Source organism: Oreochromis niloticus, linkage group LG5 (genome assembly GCF_001858045.2).
Source record: "Oreochromis niloticus isolate F11D_XX linkage group LG5, O_niloticus_UMD_NMBU, whole genome shotgun sequence".
NCBI lineage: Eukaryota > Metazoa > Chordata > Actinopteri > Cichliformes > Cichlidae > Oreochromis > Oreochromis niloticus.
This window is the reverse complement of record NC_031970.2, coordinates 25,612,755-25,633,045: the sequence shown is the minus strand read 5'-3', so window position 1 is coordinate 25,633,045 and position 20,291 is coordinate 25,612,755. Positions and strand designations below refer to the sequence as shown.

The 20,291-nt window shown below is 41.0% G+C and overlaps 1 protein-coding gene across 8 annotated transcripts in view; it reads right to left on the bottom strand.

The window, feature by feature from the left end:
* The window catches only part of ppfia4 (PTPRF interacting protein alpha 4), a 65,855-nt gene that overhangs the window by 7,683 nt on the left and 37,881 nt on the right, over positions 1–20,291 (bottom strand). For 5 of the 8 annotated variants that reach the window (XR_001224007.3, XM_013269176.3, XM_019358783.2 and 2 more), the window contains exons 3-20: positions 12,452–12,553; positions 12,150–12,314; positions 11,672–11,746; positions 10,655–10,726; positions 8,841–9,062; positions 6,699–6,833; positions 5,836–5,970; positions 5,569–5,652; positions 4,707–4,838; positions 4,472–4,534; positions 3,773–3,864; positions 3,532–3,661; positions 2,834–3,030; positions 1,084–1,312; positions 945–980; positions 711–832; positions 389–501; positions 10–91 (exon numbers count right to left, since the gene is read on the bottom strand). Coding sequence is in view for 7 of the 8 variants with exons in the window: in XM_013269176.3 (XP_013124630.1) it covers positions 10–91; positions 389–501; positions 711–832; positions 945–980; positions 1,084–1,312; positions 2,834–3,030; positions 3,532–3,661; positions 3,773–3,864; positions 4,472–4,534; positions 4,707–4,838; positions 5,569–5,652; positions 5,836–5,970; positions 6,699–6,833; positions 8,841–9,062; positions 10,655–10,726; positions 11,672–11,746; positions 12,150–12,314; positions 12,452–12,553 (2,186 nt within the window). In the remaining variant the exon portion in view is untranslated. Of the gene's footprint in view, positions 1–9; positions 92–388; positions 502–710; positions 833–944; positions 981–1,083; positions 1,313–2,833; positions 3,031–3,531; positions 3,662–3,772; positions 3,865–4,471; positions 4,535–4,706; positions 4,839–5,568; positions 5,653–5,835; positions 5,971–6,698; positions 6,834–8,840; positions 9,063–10,640; positions 10,727–11,671; positions 11,747–12,149; positions 12,315–12,451; positions 12,554–20,291 lie in introns of those variants that run through there. The other 3 variants (XM_019358785.2, XM_013269178.3, XM_019358784.2) reach the window with 2 other exon arrangements.

Genomic DNA, 20,291 nt, shown 5'->3' with positions numbered 1-20,291 from the left:
GGTCATTACTTTTTCTTCAGTCTTCGGTCCCTCTCAGCCTGCGTGCCCAGTTTTCCCAGAGTCATAGTGTCACCGATGCCCATCTCAAAGTCTGAAATATGACACCCTCAAAATATTGATTCTTCATACTTAATAAACATAAAGCACAGATTTTGAGTAAAATGCAACTGAAACATATAAAATCAAAGATTTATTTATCAATCAAATAATTAATCATTCATTTAACATTTTATATGGTACTTGTGTAACAAAATGACATGGACCATTTACATGTAATTAAATTAGTTTAAATAAGTATATGTGTTAATCTCTTTCTCTGTAAATGCACAATTGCTCATACAGTGTGGATGAACATGGGCAGTTATGTGGTCTGTAGTCTGCAATGTACCTGATAAAGCTGGTAGAGGCTGTCCTTCCCTGCTAACAGTTTGGTCCATTCGTCCCTTCTCTTTTTTTCCAAACAATCGCCCAATAGATGATTTGATTCCTTTCTTCTGTTTGCTGCAGCAAAGAGAAGCCAAAAATAGTATTAATATGGCATTTACATTACTATCAACAATAATTTGGTGCCCATAGAGGACATAGTAGTATGTTTTTGTTAAATCTGGTACTTAGACCTTTGCCTTTGTCCTCTCTACTGTGACACAGTTTGTCTTCATTTACTCGCTGTGTGTTACTGTTAGTTTGAGCATGTGAATGTGTGTATTTACCCTCGTCCATCCTCCAAACTGCCAGTGAACTGGGCAAAATTGGTTTCCAGCCGTAAACTGCGGGGGGAAGAAGGAGGTGATGTCTCACACTTGATAGTTGCTTTGTCCACTTCCACTGGGGACTGAGAGAAACAAAGGTAACTCAGCTTAGATGTGAAAGTAGACAGTGAGACAAAAAAAAAACCAGTCAAAAAAACCCAGACTGCTGGATAGAAAATACATTTGCAAACTTACTGCTACTTTCCTTCTGTGTTTTCTCAAGTCGCTTGGCTAAAAGAAACAAAACAACACACGGTAAGATCACTTTTGTTTAACTTCCACAAACTGCTGTCTGTGTGTATATGACAGGCTTAGCTTGTGTGTGCTTTCTGACCAGAGTCATTATGCCTAGATGGTGGCTGGTATTGCGCCCGTGATGTTTGGGTGTAGAGTGGCCGCTGGTGGGTGGGGAGGAGGATGATGCCAGGGACTGAGCAGTGGCGGAAGTGGGCAGGGCCCGTGGTCGTAGCGTCACATTGAGTCCGTCCATGCTGCCGCTGTTCACGCGAGACTCAATCTCGTCGGAGCGCAGGTCTGCAGACTCCCTCTCTACCTGAATCATCCTGGACACACGAACACGCACAGATACCCGGTAAAGACGGGTGCTTGGCCTGCTGTCTCTTAACTAACAGATAATATATTTGCAGTAATCGATAAAGTAATTTAAAATCCATAATAATTACTTTTCTATTTACTTTGTTTTTTTTAAAAATCTTTCGTTCTTATTCTGCACAGTGTGATAAAATGTTTCTTGTTTTCAGTAAATCTAGGAAAAACAGTAATATATGATATTAAATAAACTGGTTAAAGTGTGATGAAAAAGAGCAATAATCCCAAAATAATGGATATAAAATAGCATTAGTGTAACTACGATTTTATTGCTTTGAGGGAGTGTGGCTCTTCTGCAGCAAAATCAGCAGCTACTTTGCAATTTCTTTCCTGCAGCATATTGTGAGGTGTCAGAAAGGAGGACCTTGTTTAGTATAAACTGTTAAAAAAAAGAAACAGAAAATAGCATCCTGTTTCAGCAGGAAAAATAAGTGAACCTGAAATCATCTCTGTGTCTATTTTTTGTATACAGTAATTGCATTTTGTTTCTGCCTTCCACCTTGATGATTTACTCAAAACTATACTTCTCACTTTTTTCTTTTTTGCATTTATCCGTTGACTCTTTAAAAGCTCTTTTAATCAGGAAGTTGAATTCACAAAGTCCTGAATGATCAGGTTTCATCACATCTTAAAAGCCTCATAGTACCATATTATTACAATAGAGCAGCCTTAGTTGTGGTTCATAGAGGTTCCAAAAGTAGAGGCCGAGCCTTCAGCGATCCTCTTGCATGGAACCAGTGCCCAGACCTTTTTTTTTCAGAGCTAAACCTTCCCTGATGCTTTTAATATTAAGATTAAAAGACGTAATTTTGATCAAACTTTCCATTATGTGTGTATTAGATGACCTTGAAACACCAGTCAGTTATGCTGCTATAGAGTCAGCCTTCTGGAGACCTCCCATGATACACTGAGCATCTCCTCTCCTCTGCTTTCCTCTCTTTCACTGTCAGTGCATTTATTATATGCCAGTAGCTTTGTGCCTTCTCTCTGGTGTAGTTTGTGCTTTGTCCTTTATGCTTTTTTGTTATCTTTTTGTGCGCTCCTTTCTCTCTTTGCTTTTTCGTCTACACAACTGGTCACAGCAGACGGCCTCTGTTCCTGAGCCTGGAGGTGTCTTCTTGTTATAATGAAGTTTTTTTGTTTCCACTACTGCTTGCCCATAGGGGATCAGTGGATCATTAATTTTCTATCAGTATTATTATAGGGTCTTTACGTTACAGTATGGGGACCTTGAGATGACTCTAAATAAAATGTCTCTATCGGTCATGGTGCATTCTGTCTGACTCCAGGCCTTTTTTTTCAGCACCTTTATTTGGTTGCACAGTCATCATCATGTTCCTTTTCATGTAGCTGGTTTGGTATTGTATTTGGTATTGTGAACTTTTCCTATCTGTATCTTTTTTCTTGGTGTTGCACTGATCCCAACTTCCCCACGGGGACTGAAGCTGCAATGTAATGTGCCTGTAATACGCCACCTTATCTCTTCATTGATAGCATCAAGCTGCTCCTGCAGCATGAGGGCCAGAGTCTGAGCATCTGATTGACCGCTGGGGGAAAGCAGGGCCGAGCTAACATCATCATCCAGGTCTGACTCTGCTTCGATGTCGCTGCCAAGGAGGTGGCTGACGCTCCCACGCAGAGATGGGTAGTCCTGTTCAAACACCGCACACACCTAAAGAGAGCATATACACATTGGCATACGCACACCAACAATGGTTATTTTTAATACAACACAAACACAACCCTTTAAAGAAACACATATAAATATACATAAAGAATGTGCTGCATGGATGAGTCCTGATTAAATGCAATACACTTAAAAATCACTATATGACACTTGTGGCCAGCTATGAGAATAAATGGATGAACAGGAAACTTACATCACACAGCATGTCCATGGCAGCACGTCAGAGAGACAGGAAGACACAGAGGTTAGTAGAAAATGGGAAGTTAGGCATGAGGATCATCACACATCAGCCAAGCACTGACACTTACTAGCAAAGCAGATATGAACCTGGATTAAGCACCCGTAAGCAGCTGCATGTGGTTAGAAGAGCAGTTGAAATGAGATCTCGATCTCTGCAATCATGTTTGTGTGTGTGTGTATGCAAGGAGCTGTGTGGTTTCTTTGGGGATATGAAAAAAAAACAAACCCAAAAAACACAATAACCACCTTGTTCGGGTCGTCTCGCAGCGCTGAAAGCCTGCCCTTTTGTGCCCGCCTGATCACAGTTGTGCTGTAGTGGCCATCCTGGCCCTCAACTACGGAGAAGCGAAGATCGCTGGAGCTACCCAAGTGAGATCTGTAATTTTATACGTGGAACAGATCAGAAAAAATGACAGATAGTACGGTAAAGTATAAATGGTGGTATGAGGGAGGACAGAGGAACGAAGAGGAACGCAGCTATATGTACCGAGGGTGAGTTCCATCTCCAAAAGCCCCACTGCGGCGTTTCAAATGGTCAATCTCATTTCTTAGCTTGTCAATCTCTCCAATCAGCCGTTCCTAAAGGAAAAATGGAGGCATTATGGACAATAGATTTTTTTTCTTAAGCAAAAAATAGCAAGACCAAGGCTAAGTAAAAGTCCAAGTAAAAAGTCTAGCTTTTTATCAAGGATGAATATTCTATTAAGTATTAAAGAAAAATGTGTGCTTAGCCTTAGAACAACTAATTAGCCCAGATGCATTAAAGTACTAAATGGATATTGGCTGTTTGTGCACTAAGTATAAGAAAAATAGAGGCGTATTGACCTGACTCTGTGTGAAAGTAACAAAATCTTCCAGGTTACTGTGCCACGCCAAAATTAGCCTTGCTTATAGCAAATATTCCCAATAGGTTTGACTAACTCTTGAAGGTGGTTAGCTAGTTTTTAAAGTGGAGGTCATTTCAGCTACTTTTTGTATGGTTGTGGGAAATTTAATCCATAACATGACTTGATTCATATCACCTCCTAAAATTTGTATGAAATTAAAAGACTCAAGACACATGGACAAGAAAATTGTATTTTTGCAAAGGTCGCCGGTTATTATGAGGCAGGAATGTTGGAAGTAAGAAGACAATTGTGGGTTTTGTTTTAATGGTTTTTAGGTGATTCACCAACGCCATACTGACCCTGGTGTGGTGAAATTCTTCAAGTTGTTTCTGGCAGTTCTCGAGGTCCTGAATGAGAGCGTTCTGAGAAAAAACAAAACAAGAAAAAAAAACAGACATGACCCTGCATCTGAACAGATCTGTCCTCTAAGAAGAACATGTCTTGTACTGTGCATTAATTTGGTTTGTGAACCATAAACAACAACAATATGAGATGATGCTGTTGCTTTGATGAGCGCGTGTGCACAGGCCTTGCCTTGTCCTCCAGGGCAGCCATGCGTTCTTTCAAATGTAGCTGCAGCCTTTCATTGGACTCGGTGAGCAGACGATCCACAGTGTCAGATAAACGCTTGTTGTGCTCCTCGTTCATTTTCTCCCTCTGACGAGCCTGATGAGCAGAGACGGAGAAACCAGACGAGGGGAATGACATCATCAAATTTTCTCTTTGATACAGACTCAACGTGGGTGTATTTATGCAGCTAATCAAGCATCTCTACACGGATTAAAGGATGAAGTGTGTATTTAGACCTAGATCACCAGCTGCCAGATATAGGTCTTCTTGGCCAACAATGGATCTAACAGTCTGAATGATTTAATTACAGTCATTTACATCATGATAAAAAAAGGGGGGGGGGTTAAATGGCTTCTCTTAAACGTGAAGCGCTCTGCTTAATATGTGCTCTGCAGTAATTTAATTCACCTAAATTGACATGGGGAAACACAAACACCCATCTGCATCCTCAGAAAGCTCTTTTTACTAAATATAGTCATGAGATCGCACGGAGAGAGAGAGAAATTAGCCTTGCGTGAATTATTCAGAGTCTAAAGATAGCAGCCAATCAGTCTTATAGGGAAGAGGGGGGTGTGTGCATGTGTTGCAGCAAGATATGTGGATTTGGTTTGAATTCATGCAACAGTGCACCGGGAAAATGAAGAACTCTTCTTGAATGTGTGTTTCCTGTGTGTTTGCGTATGTACATGTATGCATGAGGGAGCACAGAGCCAAGAGTCAAGGCATCCAGCTAATGTGGGGCATCAGCCCGCACGTGCACGCATTATCGTGAGAGGTCAGAGAGAACCTGCAGGGCTGCTGCACACATACACACAGGCACACACACCCTTCCTAGCTCCTGGTTCTTCTCCTCCAGTTGTGACTCCAGCTGTCTGAGCCGCTCCTCCACGTTGCCATGGCGCTCCTCGGCCTGCAGGGGGAGACACGCACATGTCTGTACAACTGCCTCAAGAAGAACACTGCTCTCCTGCATTCTTATCTATGTTTTTTATTTGTAAGCCATGTGAATCTTTTTATATCAGTAACATTTGCAAAAGCTTCTATAGCTTTGTGTGTGTGTGTGTGTGTGTGTGTGTGTGTGTGTGTGTGTTACCTTGGAGAGCGCTGCTACTCTCTGTGCCAGTTCAGCTTCTACCTCTGGCAGTGTCTCAGCCTTCCTCATGGTCTGAGCCAGCCTCTGCTCTGCCATCTCCAGCATCTCCTGCAGCTGGCGCACCTTCTCCTCACTCTGACAGACACACACACACACACACACACACACACACACACACACACACACACACACACACACGAGTGATATTATTGCAATCACAAGAGAGGTGTAATCAGTCTAGCGCAGCCAGCGAGTAGCAAGGACATAACATATGGTCATTCACAGAGGATGTTGCTGGTGTTTCCCATGTGGAGTTGAACTTAGATTCACCCTGAACTACACATGAACCTCGGAGCAGCGTGTTTCGATTGCTCACTCACTGACGATAATACTCTCCCAAACTTTAAATGTATTTTTGCAGATGCGAGGCATGAAATATTAAAAGTGTTTTAGAAGAAAAAAGAAATAAAGACAGCACACATAAGCCTGAATGCACAATTAATACACTTATGTCACAGCGTATCAAAATAAATGTGATATTTCTGGTATCCCTTAACAACACATTAACATTGTAAAACAGTCAAGGATGCCTGAACACAGCAGAGGAATGAAAACATGTTCTTACAAACGGATCGAATAGCTGTTTATGACAGAAATGCGTACTGCGTTCTTTGTTTCGGAAGGTGACATTAAGCAGGTCAACTATTCATGTATCATCTATTTCCACTTAACTTTTTAAAAAAAAAACAATTATCTACAAATGCATGTTTCTGAATGACAATTATGCACTCAGCCTGTAATAAAGCTCATTATGCAGACTGTTGGCTTTTTAACTGTGTGTGGCTAATGCTGCCGAGTGTTACCTGTCGGTGCAGGGAGTCCTTGGTGGCCAGTTCGTTTTCCAATTTGTCGTTGAGGTCGTGGATGTGTGTCGTCTCTCGCTGAGCAGCCAGATAGCGTTTCTCCAATGTCGTTATCCTCTCCTCCATATCTTCTCTCTGCAGGCGGAGAAACACAACATTAACAATCAAGTCATATAGTAACAGTCGATCATGTCTACTACACATGCAGGGAGCAAATGTTTTTAGCTAAGCTTTAGTTTTTATCCATCTCCAGGTTTTCATCAGTGCGTTTTTAAACATTAAAGCAAACTTAAACTGTAGACTGATCAAAATGCCTACGCTGCTACGGTGGACCAAGATGGAAGTGACTGCTAAGTAATCCTTGTTTACTGCTTATACTGTATTCCTCCCCTGTGTATAACCAGATAGATAGTATACCGATTTATTGCTCAGTATTCAGTTTGCCACGGTTCCTAAATTAAAGGAAAACACTTTATCCAGGAAATGTATGGGAACTCTGTCAGTTATTTTAAAGAAAAAAGACTCCATTGCTGGATTTATCATCTTTGGGAATGAGGAAAACTCGTTCATGTATGTTCAACACTTAGTTGGAATATCGGCTCACAAAAAACGCCACCTTTTCTCCTGAATCACAGACGGAAAGTTAGCAACTGCTCCATCCTCCTGTCATAGCTCTGCCCCGAGCAAAGCTTGTGGCAAACTGTGTGCTATAACTGCCTGCTGTGTCTGATTAGCTTTAAGTTGTTTCCAGTCGTTCCTGGTCCCTGTACAGCTGCAGCAAGAGCTTGGGTCGCATTGCCAGCGGTAAGTCAGACTGAGCAGGCAGGCCTGCACTTTGTCACCGATTCTGTTCATAATATTTATGGACAGAATTTCTAGGGGCAGCCAGGGGTGGAGGGTGGAGGGTTTGGTGGTCTTTGAATATTGTCTCTGCTTTTTGCAGATGATGTGGTTCTGGTAGCTTCATCAGACAGTGACCTCCGGCTTGCACTGCGGCTGTTTGCAGCTGAGTGTGAAACACTGGATGAGAAGTAACACGGCTGACTATTATGTCATGACTCTCAGATGGATAAGGGTGGTGTGCACACTCCAGGTCTAGCATGAGTTGCTACATCATATGGAAGAATTTAAGTATCTTAGGGTCCTATTCACGAGTGGGGTGATGGTGGAGGGGAAGACCAACAGGCAGGTTGGTGCTGATGTCAATTTATAGGTCAATTGTGTTTATATTCCACCCTCACCTATGGTCATTGGCGACTAAAATAATAAGACCAGGGATACAAGTGGGAGAAATGAAGGCTGAGGAGGTTAGTTATTATTTTAGCGGGACTCAGACTGCAGCCACTACTCCACACTAATAGGAGACAGTTTAGTTGGTTTGGGCATCTGATCAGGATGCCTCCAGGATGTGTCTCGGTGAGTGGTTGTGGTACAGGACATGTTGGAGAGGACTGGCTGGTTATTGGTTTCAATATGACTCAGAACCAGAGTTTTTTCATATATACAAATACAACACAAATAATGTTTACTCGAAATTACTGATACATAAAATGAACTGATACTAGAGTCAAAGGAAGCTTTAATATAATAACATAGATTACACTTGGAATAAAAGTTTTATTAGAGAAAAGCAAAGTTTTTTGTTTTGCATAATATTCTAACTAATAGTAACTTTGCAATAATGATAATAAATTTTCTTGATATTAATATTCATTGCATAACTAATGTTGCTTTGAAAAGAAATCTATTAAATATTAAAGAAGTATATTAAATATATTGGTGGAATAAGGGTCACTAATGTGTATTATATATACATATTTTATATATATTTTCCCAAAATGTAATGAACTTTAAAAAGTTCTTTCTAATTAATTACTTGAAATAGCTACATCCACAATACACAAATCTATCTGCCTTTATGCAATGTGGTCTTTTTGAAGGACTGAGACCTCAATGGCATAAGAAAAATCTTGTTATTTAGTGAAATAACAAGATAGGGAGTAATGTAGGTCCACGACATTTCCTCATAAATCAGCAGAATGTTATTAAAATTTTTCTTCCTTGCAAAGTTGAACATTTTTGCTGCCCACTGCTTGCTCCCAGAACCAAAGCACATTTTTTGACTCCATCCTTTACTGTCACCTCTCTCTGTTCCCTCTGTTGTTTGATTGACAGCTCCTCGCTGCGGCTCAGTTCTCTGCGTGCATTCGCGAGCTCTGCCTCGAGCTCAGCGACGCGGGCGTTAAGAGTGGCACAGTGCTCGCGGCTTTGAGCCAGCTCTTTATTGGTCCGATCCAGCAGCTCCTGAAGCTCAGACGCCCTGCTGCCGTCATCGTGGGCATCTATAGAGCCATTGGGAAGTCTCTGTAAGGTAGACACATGCAATTAGCAGATCCATCATTATATACACTTTTCACATAAAATGCATCTCATGTGTTACACAGATGCAAATCTACATGCTGTGTTTGGAGGGTATCTGATAAAGTTCTTGTTTTAGAGTTTTAGAGCTGATAAAGTTTTTGAGTGACCTAGATAAGAAAGTGGTGGGTTTTATGCATACAGGGTTGGGTTATGTGAGGGTAGGCTGCCATGTTGTTGTTTTGATGTTGTTTCTCTTCTTTCCAAAGCTCAGAGTGCAGTTAATTCCAGGCTCTTAATTAAACAAATCTTCAGGGACACATTCAGACAGCAACGCAGTGGGCAGCCAAAGTTAGTAGGACCCCCTCTGCTTCGTTGTGTTTCCATTTTGCCTGCACATGACTTCCTTACAGAAACGTAAAGATTCACATAAATGCCCGGGGAAATAGGGCTAAATAGTGTGAAACTGTGTAATATGGCACACCTGGGGATCCATGAGTGGCTCCCTGTGACTGTAAAACAGCGTGGTACGACTCACGAACTGAGAGTTTGTCACTATCACTGTGTAGGACCCTGTAATGTTCTTGGATAGAGTAAATGCTGAAAACAGCATTTTAATTTTGCGCTGCCTTGAATAAAAATATTCCTCACTGAGGGCTGGTTGCAACATCAGTCCGTTCTCACGCTCAACTTGTCAGGACTCGTCGGCTTCGCACTTTAGCGGCGTTTTTCACAGTGCAGGGTGGGCTAGCAGAGGTCACACAGAAGTCGCGGATGTGACAAGGTCAAAGGGATGTGGTGAAACATCCCTGGTCGCATAATCTAATGCCTAAACCTAACCAAAACAAAGGTATAGAAAAGGAAAAAAACTGTACCAGGCGGCAGTCAAACTTTTCTGGTTTGTCATCAGTATGACTGGCTTTTGTTCTTCCTCATGTGGGAAATTGACACTCTAGGTGGTCCTGTGCAATGGAAAACGCTCTCATGGGGGTACCCCTTGTGCAGCAAGAAATGGTTCCTGACAAAGCATCTGCATGTAATGAGATGGGAGTGAGAACGTGCTGGCAACACTGCAGGGCAGTGGCTGTCAGCAGTGCAGCGGGTGTCATCGATAAATGTCCTAACAGACTGTGTGTTTGCACAGTTCACACTCTGTGACATCTAAACGGCACTCACCCTACTAATGGCCACACTCTAGCCAGTTCTCTCTTCTTTTCTCCCCCACTCTCCATGCCTATCCTCCATGCTTTTGTTTTTTCTTAATAAAAAGTTGATACATTTCTTTTTTGGATTTCATTATTTTATCTGTTAAATCTTTGTTTTTTCTATCTGATCCATTCACAGTCACACATGTGTTTGTTTGAGCCCCAGCCTCAAACCAGGCTTGAATGAAGGGCAAGAGTTAGTAATCCTTTTCCGCAATCAGAAAGGTAAAGGAAGATTTATGCTACCTTAGGCTCCTTTGTGTATAGATATGTGTGGGTCACTGTGTAGGAGGAAGACAGAAAGGAGATACAAAAGCAGACGGGCAGACAAATACTATCAGCAGGCACAAAATAAAACACATAGCAGAAAAACAATCACACAGCCAGGAAGACCTTCCATGTAGGTTTGGATCCATCTGTTCGCTCCACTGAGTCACCATCCTTCCTCTGTCTCACCATGTTCAACTGCAATGTAGATTAAAAAGACCCAAAAAAGAACACTGAATAAACGTACTTACTTTTCTTGTCACTTAGTTGATCCAAGAACAGAACCCAGCCTCCCAAAGGAAAGCATGGCTGCCAGACAACAAGATCTCTCATGTTTTACATATCTGCAAATATGAATAACGCTCAAACAAAAAAGAAAAGAGGCGCGAAGGAGGATTCGCTTTACTGAAATAAGACTCTTTGATCAGTGCAACTTACAGTAAAAAGGTTTGATTTTGAATCAAATTAAGAATTTGTTCTTTGTTTACCTTTTAATATATAAATCAGGAATGTCAAACCCATTTTACATCGTGGGCCACATACAATCCACTTTGATCTTTAGTGGGCCAGACCAGTGAAACTCCCCTTTTCTATCAGTGAAAAGACATTTAGCTACACATTTAATCCCGATAAGTATTAACGAGGAAAAAAAGTCCAATTTCAGCAGCATGTCTCAGTTTGTCTACATGATAAATGTGTAAAATTACATTAAAAGATCTGGTTGCTGAGGACAAATTTTTCAGTAGATATTTGTATAGTAGGTAGTGAAAAACAATGAGGGAGGTCTTTATCAATAGAAAAAGCTGGAAACGTATTAAAATAGAGTTAAAAGTTCTAAATCTATGTGCTCCTTCACCTTTCCCAAAGCCTAATTGGGCAGAACTGGAGTCTTTGGAAGGACAATTCTTGCCCCTGAGCCCTATGTTTCACACCCCTGATATAGATGTTTTATGTATATGAACAGAGGGTTGAGAAGACAGAGACTCTCACACAGCGTGATATGCAAATTGTATATCTGATCACACTCGAGGCATTAGCAGATGTCAACTAGGGATTGAGCAGATGTTTTACTTACCATCAACCACACACATAGACACACACACACGCACATAAAAACTCTCCACATAGATACGCATTACTCACCTCTTGTGTGGTAGTTGCTAGCTGCCCCTCCAGGGTGGCAACCCTCTCCAGAGCCACCCGAAGCCTCTCTCGCACCTGCCAAACACACCATACACACATTTAATCAGTTATTTTAAGCTTTCAAGGCAAAGCAATCTAAACTACCTGATTTTTAGTTTTCACTTTTATATTAATATAGAGTCAGATTATTTTTCATCTGCATCCATTTGCTGTCCAGCTCTGCTGCCACTGCTGTTATCTCCTAATGAAGTCTCATGACTTCAGCCACTGTCTGTTTTTGTCCTAAACAGAGGTTCATCAATAACAAAGAAACAGTGAAAAAGGGCAAAAATTCTGTTAAAAGACAAATTTGAAGCAAGAAACTGTTAAGATATTGTGTCCTCAAGTTTCTAAATTCGTCATTTACTTGTCAGAACTAACCTCAGTCATGCACTATGTGTGTGTGTGTGTGTGTGTGAGAGCGAGAGAGAGAGTCCACCTTTTCATCCAGAGCCTTGTGGTGTTCAAAGAGCGACTTCAGAGCTTTGAGGACCTCCACCTCGCTGGAGACTCCAGATGGTGGGGGTGCCTGTCTTTTTACCACTGTCATTCTCAGACTGCGTTCGTGACGAGACACCAGACACTCCAGGTGCTCCAACAGCAGCTACGGCACGAACACACACACACCAATGTATGCATGACCAAAGAGAATACTAATTCCAGAAACATTGTTTGTTTTCATCAGCGTCAAACACACGCACGCCCTCAAAGACACACACACACACACATAGATACACATACCCTGGTGTTGTTCCTTTCCGCTTTCAGCTCAGATATTTCCTCCTCTTTCTCCAGCAGCTGCTCACGGCATATGTTCAGCTCCTTTGTGAGGGTGGCAAACTCCTACACAACAAATACACACACAACACCCATACAGAGGTTAATACTGTATCACTGATCGAGGTAATGGCTGAGTGCGTTTGTTTAACTGAGCACGAATCCAGCTGCAGTCTCGTTTTTAAAGAGTGTGTGCATGTGGCCGAGCTGTTTGGTGGCCAGACACGAGCACAAACAAGAGGAACACATTATCAGCAGGGGATGTCAGGGCACACTTAAAAAATGGGCAGTCTAGGGTGGCTTCTCCAAAAAGAAAAGTGTTCTTGTGTGAGAGATGATGTCTGGGAATTTTTTTTCTGTGCATCTGCGATAAGAGGTTGTCTAAGAGGCTGGAAATTCCATGACACACTAGGTACAAAAACAGCACTATCTGAGCTGAATAAACAAAATGTGAGCTGTGCCACTCTGCCTACCTCAGTGTCTGGGTAATTTTCTGGCCCTTACATTGCTGTATCGTTGGTGGGGTCACGTCAGTGCTACTACAGATAAGATTACGAACTTCTCATGAAACAACAAGTTTGTTCCACGGTGAAAAAGTCTCTCAGTTCTTGCAAGTGTCATTTCTATAAATGAGAGAACTGACAACAATGAGAACACCTACAGCTGTCATTCATAATACACCAACCTCAGTTACTGACAGAAGGCTATACACTTCACTGAAGCTTTTACGCACTTGCAAGAACTGAATGTCCTTTAAAGCTGCATTTGAAAACCTTGAACAACGAGTGCCTCGATGCTTGGTTTCTGGGCGATCCACTCAGTTTCTTTAAGACTTCTTATATTCAGCCATTTTGTACATTTAGGCCACTTGTGCTACGTGTAACAAAGCACAGACAATAACACAGTTGCTATGAGGAGGAGTGATGCATAAAATAGGCTGAAACATTAGGCTGAATTTTGGGAATTTTGGGAAACATGCTTTTCATTTCTTGTCAAGCAAAGCCTGATATGATAGCTTTAAAAAGTTACAGCTAACAGTCAATCTAACAGTCGATAGATGTAGCTTCTTTCTGTATCAGGAAGAAGGAACACAAGAAGCTCGAGAATGACCAAGGGCTGGGAGTGGCTCCAGCAGATCCCAGGACTGACATCTGAAATCTCCAGAAGAGCGGAGTCCAAGGAACAGCAAAGATACTATACAGGACCCTCAAGCTAGCAGGCCACTGGTAGAGGACCCGAGCTTAAAGGATAAAGATTTAAATTTTTAAAAAATGTTTTATTGCTCATAATTTTGGATAGAGCATGGCTTTTTAAAACAATTTTCAGTCTTTATTGTTCAGCTAAGCTAACTGGCTAAGCTAACTGGCTTGTTAACAATGTTAGCGTGTGTATGCACATTTGAAAGTTGAAATTTTAATACAAAAAGTGTTCTTTTCTGTTCCTACTGCCATAGACGTCTCCAAATCTACTAGAGATATCAGCGCTCCCTTTCTAAACCACCGCAAATGTCCCACACGTTATAAATTTGATGGATATTTTATGCTCTTTTGGCGCCGTAAATAGATATGGCTCCATTACCTTTAATAGTTTGTGAGATGGCTGTCATAGAACTGCGGTTTTCTGCTGTAAGTTTGATTCTTTTATAGTACATAAACTTTAATGGAGTTTCACCTGACCATACAGTGCTTCATTTTGGGGGCAAACTAGTGCTTTAAATGACAGCAGCGAAAAGGTTTGTGTAGACGTTACACAAAAGTAGCTGTTGGCCTATCCGTACCTCACAATGTACTTTACGAGTATATGAATCTGAATATGAGTTAACACAATGCAGCTCATTCTACCTCCTTACAACCATAATACACAATAATAACATATACATAATACATAAAACATCCATGCTAATTCTGATACTGTCACGTCTTCACATGCACTGGTTTGAGAGGTAATGGTCCACATCCTGTTAAACTCAGATAAATCAAGAAAGGCTTTAACAGGTTCTCACTGTAATCTCTTTTGATCAGTGGAAGGAAAGGTGATATGTCACCACATGGCTTTTTATGCACTAGTGGTAAATGGTAATGGACTGGTTCTTATATAATGCTTTTCTACTCTAACTGGGCACTCAAAGCACTTTACACAACTTGCCTCATTCACACAAGCATTTATTTCTATGCTCTATGTAAATGCTTCTATCTACCATTCACAGACATTTCATTCACACAGACCAATCTTCCGATTAGTAGCTGACCTGCTCTACCACTTGAGCTATAGCCACCCACCCCACTAGTGTTATTAATGGTTAATGTAACCTATGTAAGAAGTCAATCCTTATGTCAGAGGGTGCTTCCTGGTCTCACAGCCCCACATCTAATCCACTTTCCTTTGTGATTTTCTGTTATTCTGTCTGCAATCGATTAGATGTACTCGATTAGATGAGGTACTAAGAGTGCTGCTGCTACACTCTGCATCAGAGAACCAGTCGGTGGCACACACATCTCCTGCTGGAAGTTGATTTTTAATATTTTTTCCCCGATCGATCACACTGGAACAAAAAATTGGATAGCTGTTTGTTCACCGAAGTCTGTGCATCTGTGTGTGCACGAGTGTGTGTGCGTTTGTTTGTCCATGTTGTCTGAATGTCACTTGGTGCTTTGTTGGCATTTCCTGTGAGCTCGGCTGTAGTCCAAACCAATACCCAGCGGCTTATGGTCTCCCTGCTTGTCCAACACACACACATCCACTTGCAAACATATGCTTTTTAAAGTCCTGAAGCTTGCTGCAGCTACGACACCGCACTCCTGGTCTCACGTTTTGCACAGATGACCAAAACACCAGCCCTGACTAAGAGATGTGTTTTTTAAAGTTAGAATGGAAATGTTCCACAACTACAGCCCTACATGAAACTGGCACCACAGTGGCAATACACTGACAGGTGTGAAAATATGTTCCAAGACATGCCCCATTTGCACTGGTCTTCACCAGCAAAGCAGATGTGCTGATAAATTATAACTACTGAAGAATCTCTAGAGACCCTCTGCAATATTATACTAGCATTATAAGATAAAAACCTTACATTTATATGAGAGAGGATAAACGAGTAAATATAAATAAAGATATCACACATTGCATTTTCAACAATGTTTGAAATCTTGTAAAAATCATAAAGTCTCGGTGTGAACAGCTTACACGCAGCCCTGCATGACACGTTCGTGCAGCCTTTTTACAGAGAAATATAATAGGGATAAAAAATTACATTATGCCCACTAATGTGCATGATGGATGGACTGTTTCTCCTGTAAGTTTGATTTCAATTTTAATCAAGAGGTTAATGCATCTTAGTGGGGAAGTGAAATTTTATCCGAGTTCTGTTACTGTAAACTTTGAAGAGGCTAATGATGTCAGTAGCTGATGTAGGGGGATGACCCACACTGCTCTCATTACTTTTAATTAGCCCCACATTTCAGTCTTACCTTTAGCTTTACACTAATGATGCTGCTCTTTCTGCCAGTGTCTACCACTGTGCCACACGTTTGTGATATTTAACACATGTCTGCATGGATTAGTAATTTGAATGTCATGAGAAAAAAAAAGATATGTGTCTCTTAATTTTGCTTGGCGCTTTTAATACTTATTCTCTCATCTGACTCCAGCATACAGATGAGATATAAAAACTTTTTTAAATAAAAAAACAACATTACATCCAGCAGGAAAGGCAGATGCTCTTCCATAATGACCCAGCTGAATTGCTGAAAATGATTATCTAAATAATACATTGAAAACAAACCCACACACCATATATAAATAAACATATTGATCTCTGCATTTCTATTTACCCTGTCTGGTGTGCTGCAAGCAAAAAAGTATATAAAAAATTATAATAATAATAAAAAAACAAGACTTTGGAGCAGAGGGGAGCGAATGAATAGGACCGAGAGAGGAAACGAGTGACTAGAGGAAAGGGGAAAATGGGTCAGCTTGTTCATTTTACTTTCCCTTATTCCACAGGGTCCACAGGGGTGCATCAATAGACATGTGCTCGGCCCAAATCCGCCAACAGATGTTAGAGCTCGCTCTCTCTTTCAATCATGACAAAAAAGGCTCAACAGGCAACCTCTTGCGTTTTCTAGTTCATCTCTTCATCCCTTCATCTCTCGCCCAATCTCAACACGTAAAAAAGACAACGGCAAACACACACACAGAAAATGCAAACGGGAGAAACGCGCACCGCCAAACAACATGAAGGAAAGATACAGATGCATGATGTGGAGTATTTATAAAGTATATAACAAACACCTGCTATATGTAACATATAACACATTATCTGCTGAATGACTTCCTTTTAACTGCTGTTACTGCCTTTCACTTTGTTCTCTTTTTCAAAACCAAACGCACTATATAACCTTCACCACTCAAAACACAAAGAAAAAAGAAAAGGTTAATGTTTCCCAAACAACGGCACAATACATGCTGACGAAAACTTTGACATCTGTCAGGGTGCATATTGTATAGAGCCGAGAGAGAAGACTCCGGGTGTCTGGAGGAACACGGCTGCCTCCAACCACAATGTGAGATAGCAAGTGGTTACCAAACACTGCTGAGCCCAGACATTGTAAAGGGATTTCTCCTCTTCCCTTCCTTAAGCAGTTTGGGATTAAAGGATGAAAAAAATGCTGTGTGTATATGTGTGTGTGTGTGTGTGTGTGCAGAGAAGGAGAAGGCAAAAGATTGGAGTGGAGTCAGATAAAAAAAAGGGCTAAAAGAGCCCCCACCCCCACCACACACACACACACACACACACACACATACAATTCAAAAAAGCTGTATAAGATTTATTGCGGCTGCGGTTATCCTTTTCTACTTGTGTGTGAGTGTATTTTTGTGTTTTCGTTGTACGTGTGCAGCGTGCATAGAGGTCGGTACTATAGGGACTCGACCTACACCACACACCTGAACCGTATCTGAGGCCGCCCCCTCAGCTGCTCATTCACATCTCTCTCATCCATGATAACAGATATGGAGGATACAGTCAATGTCAAAATAATAGTAGAGCTCACTTTACTGGATGGTCATTGTCTCAGCATCAAAGGTACAGCGTTGTGGGATTGTGGAATTTATTGGTGAATAATGTGTGTGTGTGTGTGTGTGTGCGTGTGTGTGTGTGTGTGTGTGTGTGTGTGTGTGTCTGGGAGGGGGGTTAGGAGGTGGTCATCAGAACTGACGTGGTTATATTTCACCTTGCCAGTTATTTTCTGTTGCGTGAGAAAACTGACTCTGAGTTCAGAGGACCTGATCATGACAGATACTGGCCCTTCACACCTTAACACCTTGTCAACACTACATCACACTACTCTTCATTCCAGATGCAGCAGTAGAAAGAGCCCTTCCTTCTTCTTTTTTTCTTTAATTTCTCTAAATGTATCCCAGTGAACTATGCAGTATTTCATGTCTGCTCTTAAAGTTAAAAGTACTGCTCATCAGACCAAATCCCAGCACTGACTATAACTCTTAATACACTCAACACCATGGGAATACTGCTTTCTAGTATTCTGCACCACATAAAGGGAATCCAAGACTTTCTCCACTGGCTGATCTTTGGCTTTTAAATTTCCCAGTTACTCGTATAAGAGATTGGAAAGTAATGAAGTAGACCTTTTAATTTCTATTCTTATTGATGTAATCACTGTGAAAATACCCAGCGTGGCACCTTCTCTGACTGTGATCCTTAATAAATTAATACATCAATCATATTCAATCCATCCATCTGTCCATTTTCTTATGCTTATCCAATTAAGGGTCGCAGAGGGCCTGGAGCAAATCCCAGCTGTCAAAGGGAAAGAGGCAGGGTACAGCCTGTCACAGGGCTAACACAGAAAACCACTCACACCTACAGCCAATTCAGAATCAGCAATTAAGTTAACATGCATGTCTTTGGACTTTGGGAGGAAGCCAGAGTGTCCACAGGGAACCCAAGAAGAGGCAGGGAAAACATGCAAACACCACACAGATAAGGCTCCGACAGTGGATTCAGACCTCGGACCTTTTTGCTGTGAGATGACAGTGCACCATCATGTACCACGCTATCATACTGCCACAGTCAATCATATTCAAAGAAAACACAGAATTCCCTCTTAATCTGCTTTGACAGTGTTATGTCCTTATATAACTTCATCCAAGATTTAAGAGATTTAAATTGAAGTTATACATCTTAGAATCTACTGAAACAGCATCAACATGTCCTGGACTACAGTAGGTGTAATTCATTTATCTTCTGGTAATATCACTTAACAGTATACTTGTTGATATAGGAGCCCACAAACATAAATGAACCAGGATGATGCTAGCAGTGAAAATCTGGCAATTTTGCACTAACCCACTACACTGTGACTTTTCCATCTCTTTTTTTAAATTCTCATCAGTGTCTCCACAGCTTGTTGGCAAACTGGGATTTGTTAACGAGAGTCAAAAATTTACAGAAATGTAAACTATCTCACTTGATCGCCAGGTAACTCCTGGACGCTGTGTCCTTAGAATGAATTTATAAACTGATCAGTTGTACTTCTAAAATGTGTGACAGGATTTACAAGACAGGAGAGTGAAGCCAAAGCAAACATGAATGGACGCTTGCCAGAGCTTGAACGCGCTGAGGTCAAGCAGTTCCTCTCTGAGCATCAGCAGGTGGAAGGAAAGGAAACAAGGGACACTTGTGACTAAGCAAGACAGGAAAGCGAGTGAAGCTGTAAACATTCGCACATCACATCATATTCACATGATTCACAGGACAGGGCTGTGTTACGTGATATCATTTATGCTAATTTATGATCTCGCACGTCAGCAGCTTGAATATATTTTACATCTCTACGAAACAGATACACATTCTAAACATCAACTTGGACACTGTTTATCATTATGTCATTAGGTTTATTCTGTGGTGATGTTTATTGTACTCATCACGGCATCTTATATGAAAAAGTTGCATGGTCTCTGTGGCCAAGGGATTTGACTGACATATGCTACGGTTTCTATATGAGGCCCTCATTGGAGAACTGCCAATGTACATCACTTCTATGCTATAGTGCTATGGGTAATATTAAACTTGGTCCAGTGCGTTTTACTGCATGTTCATACTGCACTTGGATGACTGCTGTTTAGTTTTTCTTTTTCTCCAACCACCCCGATTTCTACACAGTGCACCCTAACAATGAATTCCTCGATAAATTCATTTTTGTAAATTATTTAGCTTCTGTTTTTAATTGCTTTAATTAATTTGCTTCTTGTATCTTCTTTGATCTTGAATCCTAAATTAATTGTATTTTTATTTTGTTTTTCATATTTTCTTTTATTTTATTGTTTGCAACCTTTTAAATGGTATGATGTAAGCTGATCAGCTGTATCAAGAAGAGCTGTTAAAGCTAGGGTAAAGACAAAAGCAACAATAAGCGAGCAGCAGTATTCAGCTCTCTTTCACCATTATGACTATAAATAGTTTTGGTTTACCCACTTTTCTGTCTGTGGATGAGCAATAGCAGTGAAAAAGTTCAGCTCTGCCTATAGAGTTCACTAAAGTCTAGCTGAACAGCTGTTGCAAATACACCAAGATATCAAGTGTTTTTTCTGCATAAAGTTATACAATACACACTCATGATCATGCACTGGTGAGGATAAATCTTTTCAGATTTAAACCACAGAACTGTTCATTTGCTGTGGAGAGGCAAAGAAAAGTAAGCTGCAATACAATATCAGAGATTATGTCTGCTGACTAAATTCCTTTCACATGCACACATCGAAAGACACTACACCAACTGTG